Source organism: Hypanus sabinus, chromosome 5 (genome assembly GCF_030144855.1).
Source record: "Hypanus sabinus isolate sHypSab1 chromosome 5, sHypSab1.hap1, whole genome shotgun sequence".
In the NCBI taxonomy this organism is placed as follows: Eukaryota; Metazoa; Chordata; class Chondrichthyes; order Myliobatiformes; family Dasyatidae; genus Hypanus; species Hypanus sabinus.
This window is the reverse complement of record NC_082710.1, coordinates 142,908,239-142,929,217: the sequence shown is the minus strand read 5'-3', so window position 1 is coordinate 142,929,217 and position 20,979 is coordinate 142,908,239. Positions and strand designations below refer to the sequence as shown.

The 20,979-nt window shown below is 42.3% G+C and overlaps 1 protein-coding gene across 1 annotated transcript in view; it reads right to left on the bottom strand.

Moving 5' to 3' along the window:
* kpnb3 (karyopherin (importin) beta 3) overlaps positions 1–13,438 on the bottom strand; it is a 65,684-nt gene extending 52,246 nt beyond the window's left edge. Inside the window, exon 1 of the mRNA XM_059970477.1 lies at positions 13,290–13,438. Coding sequence (XP_059826460.1) covers positions 13,290–13,367 — 78 coding nt within the window. The 5' untranslated portion in view covers positions 13,368–13,438. The remainder of the gene's footprint in view (positions 1–13,289) is intronic.
* Between the last annotated feature and the right edge of the window lie 7,541 nt (positions 13,439–20,979).

Below are 20,979 nucleotides of genomic sequence, written 5' to 3'. Positions count from 1 at the left end.
GCTTTATGCTTGCTTTGATCATCAAAACATGGAAGAGCCACCACGAACGCCCACAGCCTCAATGATCCTGTAATTTCAATCTGAGGCCAACATGAGAGCATCCTCCAGGAGGATGAACTCACAGAAAGCAGCCGGCCTAGATGGCCGAGTACGAAATACTTGTGCTGATAAACTGACTGGGGTGTTCACTGAGATCTTTAACCTCTCGCTTTGGCAGTCTGAGGTACCCAACTGCTTCACGCAAACTTCAATTATATCAGTGCCTATGAAGAACATGGTGAGCTGCCTCAATGACCATCGACTTACTATCAACTCAGTAACTATGACTAGCACTCACATCCAGTGATGAAGTGCTTTGAGAGACTGGTGATGAAACATCAACTTCTGTCTCAGAAGTGACTTAGATCTACAATTTTCCTATTGGCACAACAGGTTCACAGCAGATGTCATCTCTCTGTCTCTTCACTCAACCCTGCAACATGTGGACAGAAAAAATGCATACATCAGGATGCCCTTTATCGACTACAGCTCGGCATTCAATACCATCATACTCTCAAAACTAATCAATAAGCTGCATGACCTTTACCTCATTAGCTCCTCATGCAAATGGATCCTCTATTTCCTCACTTGCAGACCCCAGTCAGTTCGGATTGGCAACGACGTCTCCTCCACAATCTCCATCAGCACAGCTGCACCATAAGGCCGTGTGCCTAGCCACTTGCTCTACTCACTTTATACTTATGACTGCGTGGCTAAGCACAGTGCCGATGCCATATCTAAGTTTGCTGATGACACAAATCAAAGGTGGTGATGAATTAGCATATAGGACAGAGATTGAATATCTGGCTGAATAGTGCCTCAGCAATAAGCTTTCATTCAATGTCAGCAAAGAGCTAATTGTGGACTTTAGGAGTAGGAACCAGGAGGCTCATGAGCCAGTCCTCATCAGGGAATCAGAGGTGGAGAGGGTCAGCAACTTAAATTCCTCGTGTTAAGACTTCAGAGGACCCATCCTTGGCCCAATACACAAGTGTATTACAAAGAAAGCAACAGCAGCACATTAAGGAGTTTGCAAAGATTCAGCATGACATCCAAAACTTAAGACAAACTTTCTATAGAGAGTATAGTGACTGGCCGTATCACAGCCTATTATGGAAAAACCAATGCCCTTGAACAGAAAATCCTACCAGAAGTAGTGGACACAACCCAGCCCATCATGGGTAAAGCCCTCTCCACCACTGATCATATCTACAATGTACACTGCCACAGGAAAGCAGCACCCATCATCAGGGACCCCCAGCACCCAGCTCATGTTCTCTTCTCGCTACTGGAAGGTACAGAAACCTCTGCATTCACACCACCAGGTTCAGGATCAGTTATTACCCTTCAACCATCAGACTCCTGGACCAAAGGGGATAACTCCACTCAACTTCATTCTCCCCAATCACTGAATTGTTCCCATAACCTATACACTCACTTTCAAGGACTCTTCATCTCATTCTTGATATTACTCATTATTTATTTACTTACTTTCTTTTTTATTTGCAGCTTTTGTCTTTGCACACTGGTTGTCCACCTTATTAGATGCAGTGTTTCATTTTCTATTATGGTTATTGGAGTTATTGAGTATGCTCACAAGAAAATGAATCCCAGGGTTGTATATGATGATATATGTACATTAATAAATTTACTTTGAACTTTCAATACATCTTTCTAATGAACCCAATTTCTAGATGATATGTTCACCTGATAAACTATAAGTATTAAAAACTTTGTTTTAAAAACTTTTCTTGCTTTATAAAATGCAAAAGGGTATTGAATCAAACATGGAAGTTTAGCACATGAATATACTTCGGAAATCAAAAATAAAAACATTGAGCAGATTAGGCTCTGCCAGAAGCAATTCACTGGGAAGTAAGCCTGTTGCTCCAAACTAGTAACTTACTGCCTTTGGTCCAAACTGTCAACTATGATGAGCACCGAGAAGTCAAGTTTATCTGAAAATTAATTAGTATTATCCAAATTCAGGCGAGTTTACACACGCTCACTTGTGAAGTGAAAATGCTTGATGAAATGTTGGCCTATACTTCATGGCAGCTGGCATATAAAGGGCTGCAAGTTTAATTAGTTACATGAAGAGCTGAGCAAGCCTCAGGAGTACTGCATTCAATACTGCATCTCTAGAATACAGATGGGCCTTGAAGGATTCTGGAGAACAATACCAGGATTAAAAAGGGTCAAGCTATGAAGAGAGGGGTGCATAGAGTAGGCTTGTATTCTTCAAAATAGAACAGATTAAAGGTGATCTATTTGAAAGTGATTAAAGGATTTAATAGAGACGGCCCCTAGTGAGAGTCCAGAAATTGCCATAAACTTTACAATTAAATCTAGGACATGGTGTAATACAAGGAAGCATTTCTTCACATAAAAGGTAGGGAAATCTCTGAATTCGTACCATCTAACAATGCACAAAAGCGATTAGGAAGGCTAATAGAGTGTTGGGCTATATGATGCACTCAGTGGAGTTCAAGTCTAGAGACGTTCTCCTTAAACTCTGTAATGCGCTTGTGAGGCCACACCTTGAGTACTTCATATACTTTTGGTTACCATATTTTGTGAGGGATGTGAAAGCACTGGAAAGAGTTCAAAGGGTGATTAGACTCATTCCAGGTCTGCAGGTTGTGAGCTCTGAAGACTGAAACAATTGAATCTTTTTAGCCTAAGTAGAAGTAGAATGAGAGGAGACATGATATAAGTGTTCAAAATCATTAAGGGTATAAGGTGGATGCCAGCTACTACTTCAGAATTAATCCATTAACAAGGACACAGGGCCATAGGTGAAAACTGGTTAAAGGGAGATTTCAGTCTAACATCAGGAAGCATTTCTGTACACAGCGAGATGAGAACACATGGAACAAACTACCTAGTTGTGTAGTTGAAAGTATAACCTTAGACTTTCAAATCTAAACTCAATGGTTATTTTAACACTACGTGAATAGAAATTTAGCAAGTTTTGTTAGGCCAAATGGCCTGTTCTTGGCAAAACTTTCTAATGTAATGTTCTGTCAACTCAAGAGCTGAAGATGTAGAATCAATTAAAAGTCAAAAGGTTTTTTTTAAAAAAGACAACAGATTATAGCATCAAGACAAGCAAGCTAGAATTCAGAACAAAGTGCTACAAGCATTCAGGTCAGGCTTAACCTGACCAGTATTTCTAGTATTTTCTAACTTTTGTTTTAGATTCCCAACTGCAGTTTGTTTTTAAACTTTTCAAACTGTTTTGGTGCATTTTGACTGCAATCTGATTGATCAAAACTGCTGGGGAATAAAGATTGCCTTCTTCTCTAAACCATCAGTGCAGACAATTTTTTGACATTTAGAGGGAGATAATCAGGACAGGACGCCAGTATAGGTTTCCCAATGGAATACCCAATCACCCTATCCAAGGCAGTGCACAATCATTCCTGACCATAAAAACTTCTCCACTTAAAAAAATACATCTTTACAAGAAAATCTGATGATTCCTTAAAATGATGCCACTTCACATTCTTGTCTGAAAATTGCAAAATATCAGACTGATCAAGGAACACTGAAATCGAGTAGCTGCAATAATGTGGGATACACTTCCATACACAACAATTGGTTAATCTGCAGATGTGTTCGCAATCCTGGCTGAGGGACAAAAAATTAACCTGGAGATTGAAGCAATACCTTACTTTTTCAAAATAATATCATAAATCTCTATGGGACATCCCAATGCTGCCTCTAGCTCCAAATATCCAGGTTCAATCCTAACCTTGGCTGCTGTCTTGGTGAAGTTTGCACATACTTCATACAAGTTTTCTCCTGGTATTAATTTCTTCCCATGTCCCAAATGCTTGCTTGTTGGCTGTACATTATCATTGCTGTAGAAAAGTTGCAAAATGATCAAAGGGCAATTGATACAGATAAGAGAAAATAACAGAATAAAGAGGGAAAATGGGATTGACCATGGGTTTATTGTGAACTGGCAGAATAGCTCCCTTCTGAATTCAACTAGAAGAGTAAAGGAGGCTAGTAGCTAATCTAGTCTCAGTACTTCACCTTTGGAGGTGCCTTCTTTCAAATTAGATATTAAATTGAGGCTCACAGCAGCATTAAGAACAGAAGTAGCAAAAGACTTTGCTTTTCATACTCACTCTGCATTTCACTGATCACACATGATCTACCTCAGTACCATTTTCCTGCACTAACCCCATCATTTTCATTTCCCTTAACCTCCAAAATCCACTGAATATCTTGCAAAGGAGTCTTCAATGCCCCCCACATAGAGAATTTCAAAGATCAATAACCCTATGGCTAAGAAAAGTTCTCTTTCAATCCCAAAAGGCCAATTCCTTATCTTGTGACTGTGACCTGACCCTACACACACTTTAGCCATGGGAAAACATATCCGTGTCCTCCAACAAACCAATTATTTTGCATATTGGTGACACTAGAGCATTTGGAGTGGCTGCATTACCATGGTATGGAGGTGCCAATGCAGAGGATCAGAAAAGCTGCAGAGCGTTGTAGACTCAGCTAGCTCCATCACGGGCACTAAAGTGCTTCAAGAAGGTGGCATCTATCAATGGGACCTGGCCTCTTCTCATTACTGCAATCAGGGAGTCTGAAGACCCATGCCCAGTGTAACAACTTCTTCCCCTTTGCCATCTGAACTGTCCATGAACCATGGACACTTTCTCACTAATTTACCCTTTTGGCACTATTTAATTATTTATTTTTTTGTACCATGGTAGTTTTTGAAGCATTTTACTATCCTGCTGCCACAAAACAAGAGCTATCACAATGCAAGTCAGTGTTGATAAACTTGATTCTGATTCCACATTCTAAACTTATAAGATAAACCCTACCCAAGAAATCAATCTGATGAACCTACATTACATTCCCTCTACTGCAAATGCATTCTTCCTGAAGTAGGGACACCCTACTTGTACACAGAATTTCGAGTGTAGTTTCACCAGGGCTTGAAACAATTCAAGTAAGAGGCATCTACTCAAAACCATTGGCAATAAACATACCGTTCTGCCTTTCCAATTACTGTATTTGCTGCACCCTTGCAAACAAGCAATTTGATCCTTCTGAACACGCAACATCTTTCAATCTAATTTTAAAATCCTTTTTATGTTGGTTGTAATAAAGTGTGAGCTCACATCTTTAGATTATATTCCATATGCCACATCCATTCCTTGTTAACCCACAAGCGACCAAACATCAATCCCTGCAGCATCCCACAAGTTTGCCTGGGTTTCCTGTGCTTAAGTCACTGGAATAAAACTTGCGTCTACAACTTTCTTATTCCGTACCATCAACTGGACAGCAACAGAGTGAAAGGGCACATGGCTGAATAATAACATTACAAATAAAAACCTAGGAAAAAAGTCTTTAAAGAATTTTGCAACTGGTCATAGACCAGAAAGCTCCAGGTTAACACAGAGCTGAATTTATCTCAACTGCAACAGGAGTGAAAGAACTTTAACATGATGCCATAAATAAACGACTGCTGAAGTTAGATACAGCCAGAGTGGAAATGGTTGGGTAGCTCCCCTGTCAATCAAGTTTGACAACCACAGCACAACTGAGATTGATTTTATGTATGTTGTATACACCACTACCTTCTACTCTTGGAGGGATGACCCTCTTTAATTGAGAGTATATTTAGTGCATTTTCTTTTTCCTGTTCAGGAAGTGGCTTGAGTAATTTGATTGCATTCACTAGAAGTCATGTACCCCAAACAACTTCCTACCCATGGAGCTCTAAGCAACCTGCAAATAAAATCTGGTTCATTCTAATAACTATTTAGAAGCTCAGATAATTATCAGCTGAGGACAGGTTCACAAATTGATGTAGGCCACTTCAGGGATGACAGTATAGTTAGAAGCAGAATCAGGTTTAACATTATTCTGAAATGTTGTTTTGTGGCAGCGGTATATTGCAATACATAATTAAAAAGTAATAAAATGCAGTAAGTACATATCTTTAAAAAATGAGTAAGTAATGCAAAAAGAGGAAAAATAGTGAGAATGAGTTCATAGTGAGAAAAATAATGAGTTCATAGGTTTATTGTCCATTCAGCAATCTGATGCTGTTCATGAAACATTGAGTGTCGTTCTTTCAGGCTCCTGTACTACCTCCTTTATGGTAGCAATGAGAAGAGTGCATACCTGGGTGTTGGGGATCCTTAGTAATGGATGCTGCCTTTTTAGGCATCACCTTTTGAAGATGTCCTCGATGCTGGGGAGGCTAGTGCCCTTGATGGAGCTGGCTATTTATAACTTTCTGCAGCCTTTCCCCGATCCTGTGCAGAGGATCCTTCGTAACAGACGATGAAGCAACAACCAGTTATAATGCTCACCATGGTACATCTATAGAAATTTGCAAAGGTCATTGGTGACATAACTAGTTTTCTCAAACTCCCAATGAAGCATAGCCATTGTCATGCCTTCTCTGTTGGACCCAGGATAGATCTTCAGAGATGTTGACACCCAGGAACTTGAAACCACACACCCATTCCATTTCTGATCCCTTGATGAGGACTGGCGTGTTCCTGCGTTGATGAGGTCGTGTGTTCCTACGACCTGCCCTTCCTAATGTGCACAATCAATTCCTTGGTCTTACTAACGTTGAATGAAAGGTTGTTGTTGCGATACCACTCAACCAGCTGATCTTGCTCCTGTATGCCACAGTCATGGGTGTAGAGAGTAGAACAGTGGGCAAAGCACACATACTTGAGGTTCACCAGTGTTGAATGTCAGTGACAAAGAGATATTATTTCTGATCTACAGACTGTGCTCTCCTGGTGAGGAAGTCGAGGATCCAGTTGCAGAGGGAGGCACAGAGGCACAGTTTTGAAGTTTGATGATTAGAACTGAGAGTATGATTGTGCTGAATGCTGAGCTGTAATCAATACACAGCAGCCTGAACTAGGTATTACTATTGCTCAGGTGATCCAAGACTGAGTGGAGAGCCAGTGAGATTGCATCAGCTGTAGACGTATTGGGGCAATAGGCAAATTGCAGAGGGGGCAGGTCCTTGATTAAGCAGGAGTTGATTCTCGCCATGACAACCTCTCAAAGCACTTCATCACAGTATATGAGAATGCAACTGGGCGACAGTCATTGAGGCAGTTCACCCTACTCTTCTTGAGCACTGGTATGACTGTCGTCCTTCTGAAGGATGTAAGGGGCAAGAATAAAACAACTGGGCAGAGAGGAACTAGCAGTTTAAATTTGAGCGTTAAAAGATTGTTCTTTCTAATGAAAGTGCAAAAAGTTGGTGAGGTACAGCATGGAAACAGGTCTTTCAGCCCATACATTTACACTCATCTCGTTTTATTCTCCACACATTCCCATCCAATCCACCCCCACCCCCCATCAGACCACTCATCAAGGCTTGAAGACAATTTACAACGCCCATTTAATCTACCAAACCACACCTTTAGAAGGTGCAAGGAAACAAGAGCGGTAAGAGGAAGCTTATGTGGTCAAAGGGAGAACATGTAAACGCCACACATTTCTGATGCAGAAAGATAGATGCACCAGTGGAGTTTAACCCAGCCAACTGAGAGTTACAGTTGGGAAGATCAAATGTAAAGACCCTTAACAGTGGCAATGTGCAGAACGATCTTGGGGTCTAAGCTAAACAGGTTGACTGGGTGGTAAAGACGGCATACAGCACGATTACCTTTACCAGTCAAGGAAATGAGTCTAAGAGTTCGTAAGTTATGTTACAGATTTATAAAACTCTAAATTAAGCTGCATCTGGAGTAATGCATTCAGTTCTGGTCACCATTATGGAACGTTGACGCTTTGGAGAGGGTGCAGAAATTTACCAGGATGCTGTCTGGATTAGAGGACAGATGCCGTAAGTGATCAGACAAATTTGGGTCATTTCCCCTGGAGTGGCTGAGGGTAGACCTGATAGAGGTTTGTAAGATGAAAGGCAAAGATAGTGTAGACAGTCAGTATTTTTTCCCCAGGGTTAAAATATCTAATAGCAGAGGGCATTTCAGAGGAAACATGCAGGACAAGTTTATCTTTAAACAGTGGTGAGTACATGAAATGCGCTGCCTGGGATGGTAGAGGCAAAATGATGCAAGAGCTCTTGGACAGGCCCATTAATGTGTAGGAAATGGAAAGAATTTGCAAGTCTTGCATCTGATTATTAATTTAACCAGTTTGGCACAAGCTGGTGGGTCAAAGGGGCCTATCTGTTTTATGTTCTATGTTCCACCCAAAATTACTTAAAATGTAGTCTTATCATTTTAACAGCAGCCATCATCATGGATTAACTAAGGATTAATATTGCTTCTTTTCAGAGCCCACCGCATTGTCCAGTGTTCACTGCTGTGAACACCAGAACGTAACCCTTAATAGGATATTTCTAAACAGAAATATAAAAAAATTTTTGCTGCCAGAATTACAAAATTCAGATTTCATTAGCTCATCTACTTGGAGATATCATAACCAATTGTCTTTTAAGAATGAATGTGCTGATTATCAGAAGTGTTACAACCAATAAAGGGCTGACTAGCTTTGATGACAAATCAAGACTCAGCAGTAGTTCAGCCTGACTAGACACATGGAGCTAACTGAATCCATAATGGAATTCCCACCAGGCTTAAGAATAGAAACTCGCACATTTTTAAGAATGAATGCACAAACTAAATCACAAAGGGCTCTGCACATGACACAAAAGCCTGCTTGGAACCAAGCCCAGTGCCCCGCATGGAATGAGGCCCATATCATAATGCAGGCCACACTAATGGAATGCTGCATTGTTGGAGATGACAGCTTTCAAATGAAACATTAGACTGATAATACATTTCTCTTCAGTGGGTATTAAAAGATACCATTCTAAAACATCCAACTTAAAGCTTTGCCCCTCAACTTATTTCAGCAGTACCATACAACTGGAAATTTGCGAAGTAACAGGCAAATGTTTAAAAAGTACAAAGTGATGTGAAATATTTTGATATGAAAGGTACAGTGTATTATCATTACCTTCCTGCTTTAAAACATGCCATTTGTATTCATTACCAAATCTAGCAATCACTAATTTCCCAACCTTTCACCCAGTGAAAATGCACCTTCTTGAATGGCCAAGTTAACATGATGAAAACATTTGCACAGTGCTGTTAAGCACAGCATTCTAATCTCGTGACTTCAGGGTGATAACAACCCAGACCTGCTGCGCTTCCTTGAAGACAGTGGGGAACGAGGATTTGGTATGCAACAACTAAGCCGTCTCAAGCAGTTGTTGTATTGCAATTCATTGGATTCTGCATATCCTAAGTGTGTGGCACAGCAGCTGCTGGGCAAATTGGGTAATGGGTAGAACGACGACGAAATTCAATGCTTTAACCTGGAGTGTTGTTAATCTTGTAGCTGCAGCCATGCAGCAGATTATTATTTCATGCTCAGTGCAAGAAATATCTGATTCAATATAGCAAAACATCTCAAGGAATTTTAGAAAAACTAGAAAAATAGATAGCAGATGACAGAAGGCATTAGACAGATTTCCCAAAGCTTTGTTAGAGATACATCTTGAATGGGAAAATAAACAATAAATGGAGTTTGTAAGGGAAGTGAAACCCACACCTGAAGAACTTGGCTGAAAAGATGGATACTGTTGGAACATTTCAGAGGAGCTCAGGATGGTTGAATTGAAGTGTACAGTGACCTTGGAGATCTTTATGACCAAAGGAGATTCTAGAAATCAGGGTGAGATATGAAGGGATTTGAAAAGAGATTGGATTGTTTAATAGGGAAAGTTTAATCAGCAAAACATGTACAGCAATGAGCAGAGGTGGTGGATGAATTCAACTTGGATGCTAACCAGAATTCAAGCTTACTAAGACCAAAAATATAATCACCAGTCAGGGGAGTGCAAAATAATTGAGAAAAAGCAACTGAAGTGCTCATGGTCCTGGCATTGGACTAGAACCTACCACCTTTGCCTCAGATGAGAGCTTTGCTCCAAAACCCATGTTATTTAAATGGCATGACAAATCAAACCTTTAGTCTATCGTAATGTGAATATACTGTGGGACTCATGTTAACAATGACTATGTCATGAGGAAGTAGCTAAACTGATTCTCTGGAGCTAGTCAAGATGTATTTTGTTTGAAGATAGTCACAGCATTAAAAACCTATTCTGGACAACTTGAAATACTACAAGTACATAAAAATGCAGTCTCTTTAACACTGAATTACCAGTTTAATACCTTTAAAAAACTATTCCACACATCAGCCAAATACAATATTTGCTGCTTCCATTAGTATTTACCTTAAAAAGAAACAGTGTCACTTAGCACTGAAGCAAATTAGTTTTGGTTAAAAGTTTAAGTTCCACCTGCTGGTTTAATAGACCACCTTAACAATTACACAGCCTGAAGCAGTTTAAACTATTGAAGAATGCTGAAATTAAACATGGATGAAAGAAAATGAGGGCTATGTGGGAGAAGGGTTAGATTGATTTTAGAGCAGATTGAAAGGTCAGCACAATATTGTGGGCTGTATTGTTGTTTTCATTTTGTAAGTGTCTAACAAAGGTCACTGAATTGAGTTTTTACTTCCTCCACAGATGTCTCCCGACATGAAAACTTCCATTTTCAGTTCTTATTGCATTCACACAGAATATTACACAACATGACAAAAGTTTACAGTCAATGAAAAGCAATGCACACTGCAAAGTTCCACAAGTAGTGTCTCAGAAATGACAAGTCACTAAAAATGTCATCCACTATACAAATATTGACCACAACACACATGAAACAACTTGTTCTTTAAAATAAGGCCATGGAATTTTTAGACAAACGATCAGCCTTGATCCAACATCTTATCTATAACAACAGCTACGATGTATTACTCCCTTCGTCGATTGTGCCCGCTCCAGTCTATTGTGCGACTTGACCAACTCAGAAGCTTGGGCTCCCACTTGTCTACCCAGTCCGAATTCTAACATCAATCACGATTCGGGATCCAATGATATATCATTAAGACAGTGTTCCGTATCCTTGTCAAGCAGGGTGAATTCAGAGAAAAAAAATCACACTCATGGTTCAAACTACTTCCTGTTTAAAACCAAGTCATGCTTCCCAATCATTTTCTCACACTGCTTCCTGAAGACATCAGCAGATTGTTCTGTGATTTAATAGGTATCATTTGCCCATGCTCCAACTCAATCTCAGAATTTATGTCGTACTGGGCACAATTCATTCGTACCCACACAGCTTGTCATATTGCACCAGTCATCCTTCTCCATGAGTATGTCTGACCCTGCACCTCTGATCAGTTTCTCTCCAAGCCTCTCATTTTAATGTACATTGGTCAATACATGAAACTGAGCAACAGCACTCTGCAGCAAAGATGCTGAATGATAATATTACCCAGTCCATGAGGTTCAGGCTAGACTGCCAACTGAGAAAGGAGCTCACTGTCAAATGCCAAGATCTTCGGCAATCCGTGTTATGAATTCTAATTCCAAGTTCAACCCTCTATTCAGTACAAAACCAGAAACACATTTCCTTTATTTTAAAAACCCCTCAGATGGCAGGGTGGAGATACATCTCTACCAAAGGAGATGCAAGGAGCTCCTTTCATCCACTAGCCTACAAGGTTAACACCTGCTTTGTCCCCAATCAGGGTCATGTGAAGCCACGAGAGCTGCCGGTGCATATCACAAATACTGGTATGTGACCACCAACAATCTCTGAAGGGTATCAATAGCGGCTGGAGTCACCCATCTTGTAAAGACACTGTCAGACAAAGGCAATGGCAGACCACCGCTGTAGAAAACATTGTCAAGAACAATCACGGTCATGGAAAGACCATGATCACCCACATCATACATCACAGCACATAACAAACAAGTCTCACCACCAGACTTTAGAAATAACAACACAGGGAAAGAGACAGTTGACATTGTACAAAACTTGTACAAGACTCTTTGTCTGCACTGGAAATTTCAACCACATCTATTCTTCAAAACATTACTACCCACTTCATAAGCATTACTTCATATACAGATAATGTAATATATCCAAAAACACACCTGGAATTAAAATTACATCATGACCACTATAGCTTCAATAACAATAGATACACCTACTATTTGAGTGACAGATTTCTATCCCAAATAAATACCTTTAGGAAACAATGCAAAGAAAAGAATCTACTTCTCCCATAAAACTTATAAATAATGGAGCATTCTGTTTTGACTTTAAAGTTTACATCAATCCCTTTACTGTCCAAGTTAAACAAAATTAAACCAGAACAACAGGTTTTACAATGAGGAATAATGTACTTGAGAGTAAGCATACAATTTTTTTTAAAAAATCCTGCTTTAACCTGTAACCAAGTCTACCTGTGTCAGGCTTCCAATTCTGCAGCCAACGATTTAACCCACCATGCCTGCACTAGCATTTGGCAAGAGCTGTCTTATTCCCCCTATGCATATAACGAATTACCCTTTTAAAGTCACTCCTAAAGTTTGTACAAGATTTAAATTAGTCATTTAACTTAAAAAGTATATTAAACCATATTATAAATTGATCAAATTCACGATCGGAAAATCACTCTATAAGAATGAGGTGTGGCTGAAAATTAATGTCATTTTAAAGACGGGTGGCGAAGAACAATAACTAATTCCTGCTGAGACAAGGGATTCTGCAGATGCTAGAAATCTGGAGCAATACACAATACGTTGGAGGAACTCAGCAGGTCAGATAAGGAAACGTTGACTGCCTGACCTGCTGAATTTCTCCAGCATTTTATGAGCGTGAGGCTCGCCTAATTCCTGCTCAGCGCTTGGAACTTCCACCAGTTCCCACTTTTCTTTCAAGCAGCCCATTGCAAATCTTTGCATCTATTAAATATTTTCACAATCTGGATTTGCAATGAATTTTAAGATGTCAATAGAAAAGAAAAGCTTTTCCAGTGATTTAAAAATAACCTCATTTTTCAGACAGTGAAGGGACCAAACAACCCAAGGACCGAACCCCAGATTAACTGCAGCTGGAGGTATTTAATGAACCACCCCTCACCCACCCTCTGAAGCAGTGCAAGCAGCTGGAACTCAATGCAACGCCAAATCTGGCCCACGTGGGGAGGCCGGGGGCCGGGGCCTCTCCTTCCTCACTGGGGAGGAAGAGCCCCAGCGCCTCCCGAGGCCACGGGTAGGCCCCTCCAGGGGAGGGGGACACCACTGAACCAGGGCAGGGGCCACCCCTTCCACCGAGCTGGCTTACCTCGGCCTGTTTCCTGACGGCGTTGTCAGGGCTGAGGAGGTTGCTAAGCAGGAGGTAAAACTGCTGTTGCTCCGCCATTGAGCCGAGTGAGAGAGGGAGGGAGGGAGGGCGGGCCGGCTCAGCTGAACTCTGACACGTGGCCCTGCGGCCAATAGCAAGCGGTCCCGGTGACGCCGACGTTCCCTGGGCGTCACCACGCACGGTGGGGCGGGATGATGCTGTCGTCGGGTGACGGCGGCGCCACCGGAGCTGAGTGAGTGTCTTTTCCGCGGATGAACGCCAAGCCGCACAGTGGGCGGGGAGGAGTAAATTCGGGAAATGACTGTGCATTCAGTGGGGCTCCGCCGCCGTTACCAGGGAGACGCATTCCAGCCGACGTTCAGATGCTGGAGGCCGGATGGTTCTTTGGAAGCGCATGCGCAGTAGCAAGCCACGACCCCCCCGCCCTCCGTAAGGGGCGAGCGGTGACACCGGACGCGCTGAGCCTTGATTGGTCGAGACGCAGCGCGCCAAAATGACATTGTGCCCATTCAGAACAAAACAAAGTAACGCCAGTGCAGTGATGTCATCGGAGTCACCGGAGCTTCCCTGGTGCCACAGAACGCGGGAAATGGGTCTGTCTCTGCGGAATGGGGTCCCTGCCATCTGCAGGCGTTTTACAGAATTCCAGTTTGGTCACACACATCCTGCATGACGAAGCCCCAGAAAGATGCGTATCAGAACGCTCTCAAAAATCTTAAGGGTATTCGCGGGACAAACATAAACTGCTTCCGGAAGATCATGAATTTGATGGACGTCCTATATAGAGTGGACGCAGAAAGGACGCTTAGGAAAATCCAGGATCCGCGTGCCTGTCCTCAAAATAAAGGAACGCCCGTTTAGAAATGAGATGAGGTGGAATTTCTTCATCCAGAGGGTGTTGGAGCTAGGGAGGTTAAATAATTGGGTGTATTAAAGACAGATTCACAAACGAGAAGCTCTGCAGTTGCTGGAAATCAAAGTAAGGCCCACAAAATGCTGGAGGAACTCAGCAGGCCCAGGCAGCATCAATGGAAAAGAGACAGTCAACGTTTCCGGCTGAGACCCTTCATCAGGACTCCAAGTCAAGTCAGGTCTATTCCTCGTCCCACCCTGTCTCTTGCAAAAAGGCTATCCCCCTCTCACAATTCCTCCGTCTCCGCCGCATCTGCTCTCAGGATGAGGCTTTTCATTCCAGGACGAAGGAGATGTCTTCCTTCTTTAAACAAAGGGGCTTCCCTTCGTCCACCATCAACTCTGCTCTCAAACGCATCTCTCCCAGTTCTCGCACATCTGCCCTCACCCCATCCACCCGCCACCCCACTCGGGATAGGGTTCCCCTTGTCCTTACCTACCACCCCATCAGCCTCCAGGTCCAACGTATAATTCTCTGTAACTTCTGCCACCTCCAACGGGATCCCACTACCAAGCACATCTTTCCCTCCCCCCCCTTTCTGTTTTTTGCAGGGATCACTCCCTATGCGACTCCCTTGTCCACGTCCCCCCCATCCCTTCCCACCGATCTCCCTCCTGGCACTTATCCTTGTTAGCGGAACAAGTGCTACACCTGCCCTTACACTTCCTCCCTCACCACCATTCAGGGCCCCAGACAGTCCTTCCAGGTGAGGCGACAGTTCACCTGTGAGACAGCTGGTGTGGTATACTGCGTCCGGTGCTCCCGGTGTGGCCTTTTATATATTGGTGAGACCCGAGACAGACTGGGAGACCGTTTCGCTGAACACCTACGCTCGGTCCGCCAGAAAAAGCAGGATCTCCCAGTGGCCACACATTTGAATTCCACGTCCCGTTCCCATTCTGATATGTCTATCCATGGCCTCCTGTATTGTCAAAATGAATCCAAGCTCAGGTTGGAGGAACAACACCTTATATACCGGCTGGGTAGCCTCCAACCTGATGGCATGAACATTGACTTCTCTAACTTCCGTTAATGTCCCTCTTCCCCTTCTTACCCCATCCCTGACATATTTAGTTGTTTGCCTGATCTCCATCTCCCTCTGGTGCTTCCCACCCCCTCCTTTCTTTCTCCTGAGGCCTCCCGTCCCATGATCCTTTCCCTTCTCCAGCTCTGTATCTCTTTCACCAATCACCTTTCCAGCTCTTAGCTTCATCCCACCCCCTCCGGTCTTCTCCTATCATTTTGTATTTCCCCCTCCCCCCACTACTTTCAAATCTCTTACTATCTTTAGGTTAGTCTTGACGAAGGATCTCGGTCTGAAACGTCGACAGTGCTTCTCCCTATAGATGCTGCCTAGCCTGCTGTGTTCCACCAGCATTTTGTGTGTGTTGTCAGGTCACTTTTATTGTCATTTTGACCATAACTGCTGGTACAGCACTTAGGAAAAATGAGACAACATTCTTTCAGGACCATGGTGTTACATGACACAGTACAAAAACTAGACTGAACTACGTAAAAAAAAACAGAAAAAAACTAAACTAGACTACAGACCTACCCAGGACTGCATAAAGTGCACAAAACAGTGCAGGCATTACAATAAATAATAAACAAGACAATAGGGCAGTAAGGTGTCAGTCCAGGCTCTGGGTATTGAGGAGCCTGATAGTTTAGGGGAAGAAACTGTTACATTGTCTGGTTGCGAGAGCCCAAATGCTTCGGTGCCTTTTCCCAGATGGCAGGAGGGAGAAGAGTTTGTATGAGGGGTGTGTGGGGTCCTTTATAATGCTGTTTGCTTTGCGGAGGTAGCGTGCAGTGTAAATGTCTGTAATGGTGGGAAGAGAGACCCCGATTAATCTTCTCAGCTGACCTCACTATCCACTGCAGGGTCTTGTGATCTGAGATGGTGCAATTTCGAACCAGGCAGTGATGCAGCTGCTCAGGATGCTCTCAGTACAACCCCTGTAGAATGTGATGAGGATGGGGGGTGGGAGATGGACTTTCCTCAGCCTTCGCAGAAAGTAGAGACGCTGCTGGGCCTTCTTTAATATGGAGCTGGTGTTGAGAGACTAGGTGTGATTCTCCGCCAGGTGAACACCAAGAACACCAAAAAAGATGTCTATCTACGTTAGTCCAGGAGGTTTTAGTTTACGTAGATGTTCTTTCTCTATTCTTCCTTTATCTCTTTGAGTTTCTAATATTTTATTCCATCTCCTTATTGCTCCCTCAGAGGGCAGTAAGTTGGTGTCAGTCCAGGCTTTGGGTATTGAGGAGTCTGATAGCTTGAGTAAAGAAACTGTTACACAGACTGGTTGTGAGAGCCTGAATACTTTGGTGCCTTTTGCCAGATGGCAGGAGGGAAAAGAGTTTGTATGAGGGGTGCGTGGGGTCCTTCATATGCTGTTTGCTTTGCAGATGCAGCGTGTAGTGTAAATGTTCATGATGGCGGGAAGAGAGACCTCAATGATCTTCTCAGCTGACCTCACTATCCGCTGCAGGGTCTTGCAATCCGAGATGGTGCAACTTCCGAACCAGGCAGTGATGCAGCTGCTCAGGATGCTCTCAATACAACCTCTGTAGAATGTGATGAGGATGGGGGGGTGGGAGATGGACTTCCCTCAGCCTTCGCAGAAAGTAGAGACGCTGCTGGACTTTCTTTGCTATGGAACTGGTGTTGAGGGACCAGGTGAGATTCTCCACCAGGTGAACACCAAGAAATTTGGTGCTCTTTATGATCTCTACCAAGGAGCCGTCAATGTTCAGCAAGGAGTGGTCGCTCCATGCCCTCCTGAAGTCAATAACCATCTCTTTTGTTGACATTCAGAGACAGGTTATTGGCTCTGCACCAGTCCGTTAGCCACTGCACCTCCAGCATTTTGTGTGAATTACTAAGACAGTGATTGATGAGTTCTTGTTTGATACGGGGCTTAAGGGTTTATAGGAAGAAGGCAGGAAAATTGGGTTTGAAGAAAAAAGCCATAATTGAATAGCAGAGCAAACCAGATAGGCCAAATAGACTTATTCTGCCCTTATGTCCTGCCTGAAATTAATCGGCCTCTCATTGGAAGCAAATTGTCACCATGAGGGGTGCATCGAAGCTCAGTGCGCCATGGGGAGGGACCATAGTCTAGAGTCATAGCACCCCTGAACACTAAGGGAGTAGAACATAGAAACCCTACAGCACAATACAGGCCCTTCAGCCCACAATGCTGTGCTAAACATGTACTTTAGAAATTACCTAGGGTTACCCATAGCCCTCTTTTTTTAAGCTCCATGTACCTATCCAGGAGTCTCTTAAAAGGACCCTATAGTATCCGCCTCCACCACTATTGCCAGCAGCCCATTCCACGCACTCATTACTCTGCATAAAAAAACTTACCCCTGTCATCTCTGTACCTACATCCAATTACCTTAAAACTGTGCCCTCTTGTGTTAGCCATTTCAGCCCTGGGAAAAAGCCTCCGACTATCCACACTAGGTCCAGTGTGAAAGCCACTCAAGCACTTAATGAGCGTATTGTTTAAAGAGGAAACACAAGTAATTTTTAAAATATATTTTAGTTTAATGGCATAATGAAAGTAAACATTTTATATCACAATGCAAAGAGAGATGAGTATTGACTGTATTTCCTGTGTACATTTTTATGAATTGGGTGTATTTTTGAAATTGAAAAGAAGTTCTTCCCTACATTCCAGCGCAGCACTCTATATCTGTGTTCCCTGGTCTATGGACCATCAGTTTAGTAGAATAGTTGTTTTATCTTCCCTACCACAATCTGCTGCACTCCTGCTCATCACATTCAGATTACCTCGTTTAATCTGTAAACTTCTTCCCCATTGCCTTCAGGTTTCTGAACTGACCTGAAAAACATTAACACTGCATTCAACTATATTTCAAAGGTCCAATTTAATGTCAGAGAAATGTATACAATATACATCCTGAAATGTGTTTTCTTTGCAAACATCCACGAAAACAGAGGAGTGCCCCAAAGAATGAACAACAGTTAAATGTTAGAACCCCGAAGTACCCCCGCCCAGCTCCCCTCCCTCATGAGCATAAGCGGTAGCAAGCTACAATCCCCCTCCTCCCCACAGCAAAAAAAAACAATGGCACCCGCCACCGAGCACTCGAGCATGAGCAAAGCAACAGCGTAGACACAGGCTTGCAGTTACCCCAAGGACTTCAGGTTTCGCCCAGTATGCGACTTATTTCCTCTGTCTGTTTTGCACTAGTGTCATTTATTTTGCACGTATGTGTATGGTATGTATGATTTGTATTCATTTAAGTTAATGTTAACTTGTGCTTATCTTTGTAATGTACTGTGCTGTTGCTGCTGAAATCTAATTTTCACTGGCTTTTATATTTTGTCGAGTACAACATTGATAAACTTGAACAAGTACCATAGCTCCAAGGGGAATATTTCCAGATGTTCCATCTCTGTAACTAAAATCCCTCCTTCCTGGAATCATTCTGGTAACTGTCTGCAGCTTCCCAAGAGCCTTCAATTGTATAAAGGTGTGGTGACCAAAAGTGAATGCAGTTCTCTGGCTATCGCCAGGTCTGTATCAAAAGTAATTAACTCATGTAAATAACTTTGGCTGTTTCTGGAGAAGGAATATTTTTCAGTCCCAGGGATTTAAAAATCAATTTTAAATGAATATAATAATTACAGCAGATAATAATCCCAAACTAATGCAGAGTTAATACCCTAAATTCATTATAAGAAAAAACAGAAAAATTAAGTGTTACAGTTATGGAACAATTATCTAAATGCTGTTGGAATCGGTTAATTTGCATCGCGATATCCTGTGAGTTACTTTGATCAGGATTGCACTTGCTGAGCAAAGGGAATAAATTCAACAGTGATTTAGAGGGAAGTTGTATAATACTTCAGCATGGTTAGCTGTGGATCTGTGGGGAAAGAATGGGGCGTGGAAGCACTTTGAAGGAGATGGCACGGGCACAGTGGGACAGATGCTCACTTTGCAGTAAGGTTCTATGTAATTATAGTACTTTCTATTTCCTGTGTTAAACCTCAACAAAAATACACATTAGGAATAAGTTTATAAATCAATTAGTATTTATTTACCAATTAAATCCCTGCTAAATTGAATGTAAGGGTGATATAAAAATTCATAGATAATGAACAAAATATCGGTGATTGTAGCTATTACTCAAGAGTTGGTCTCTGCTTTGGTACTGTTAATATGAACTTTTTGATAATTCCTATATCATAAGCTTTTGGAAAATTCAGGTGCACACTTCTGTTTTCTACTCCCTAGAATTCTCAAAACTGAATTTTGATGACTTTGATCTCCAATAAAGAAGTTAAATAAAGCATTGATTTCTTCTTTCTCCTAACACCACTAAAAGGTGAGCTCCATTTATTCCAACAGCTCTCTTGACTCTTCGGAGAGCTTGAGAGTTTCTGTCAGATGATAATTGACGCTCTGTCTACGTGATGCACGTGTACTTGTGCATTACAATAAACTCTGCTTTGACTTGGGCATCCCATATGAAAAGCCTTTTGGAGAGAGTTGTGTGTTGAAAGTTCATCATCTCGTTAGGTCTGGTGGGAAAACAATTGTTTCACGTTGCATCATGATGCATTGAGCACTTTACTCGTGAAAGTCCATGTCAGCTAATACCATGGGTTAGTATCTCGTTTCTGTCAACCCCCATTGTAAACCTGTATTAAGCACATATTTTATATGCCTCCAACATTATTTAATGTGCCGAGCTTGTTTAAAAAGCATGCACATGTGTTACACTCATCTGCTGTCAAAAGGGTTAATTTTTAAAGAGACTTGTGGCAATGATTCTTCTCTGACCTCTTTGGGGTCAGGACGTAGCTTGCATTCTTCAAGATGAAGGTCATCAGATTGTCCAGGTTCTGAGGTACTGCATCCAAAGAAAAGAAAGATGACCTCCTTTAACCTATAATAAGAAGAGTCTCGGCCTGAAACGTCAGCTGTTCATTCTTTTCCATAGATGCTGCCTGGCCCGCTGAGTTCCTCCAGCATGTTCTGTGTATCACTTTAACCTATAATAAAGCAATCATTTACTAACTGAGAGACCGCTTCATTGAGCACCTCCAAAAGCCGAACTTCCTGGTGACCAAACATTTCAATCAATAACGATTCCCATTCCGACATGTCAGTCCATGGCCTTCTCTTGTGCCACAATGAGGCCACCCTCATGGTGAAGGAGCAACACCTTATATTCTGCTTGGGTAGCCTCCAACCTGATGGCATGAATATCGATTTATGTTTCTTGTTTTAAAAAAATTCTCTCCCTCGCTGCTGTTCTTTAATTCCCCACTCTGGCCTCTACCTTTTCTCATCTGCCTATCACCTACCCCTGGGTCCCTTCCTCCTTCCTTTTTCCCTGTTGTTCATTCTCCCTTCCTATCAAATTCCTTCTTCAGCCCTTGACCTTTCCCACCCTCGTGATTTAAACTATCACCTTCTAGCTATCCTCCTTTCCCTCCTGCCACCTTTTTACCCTGGCCTATCACCCCTTCTTTTCTAACCCTGAGGAAGGGTCTCAGCCCGAAACGTCGACTATTTATTCATTTCCATTTAAACTGCCTGACCTGCTGAGTTCCTCTAGCATTCTGTGTGTGTTGCTTTGGATTTCCAGTGTCTGCAGAATTTCTTGTGTTTTAGTCATCTGCTGTTTAAGGATGATGCATCATGAGTAAGCAGACATAATAGAGACAGAGCCACTCTTAAATATTACTCATAATAGTGATTAAAG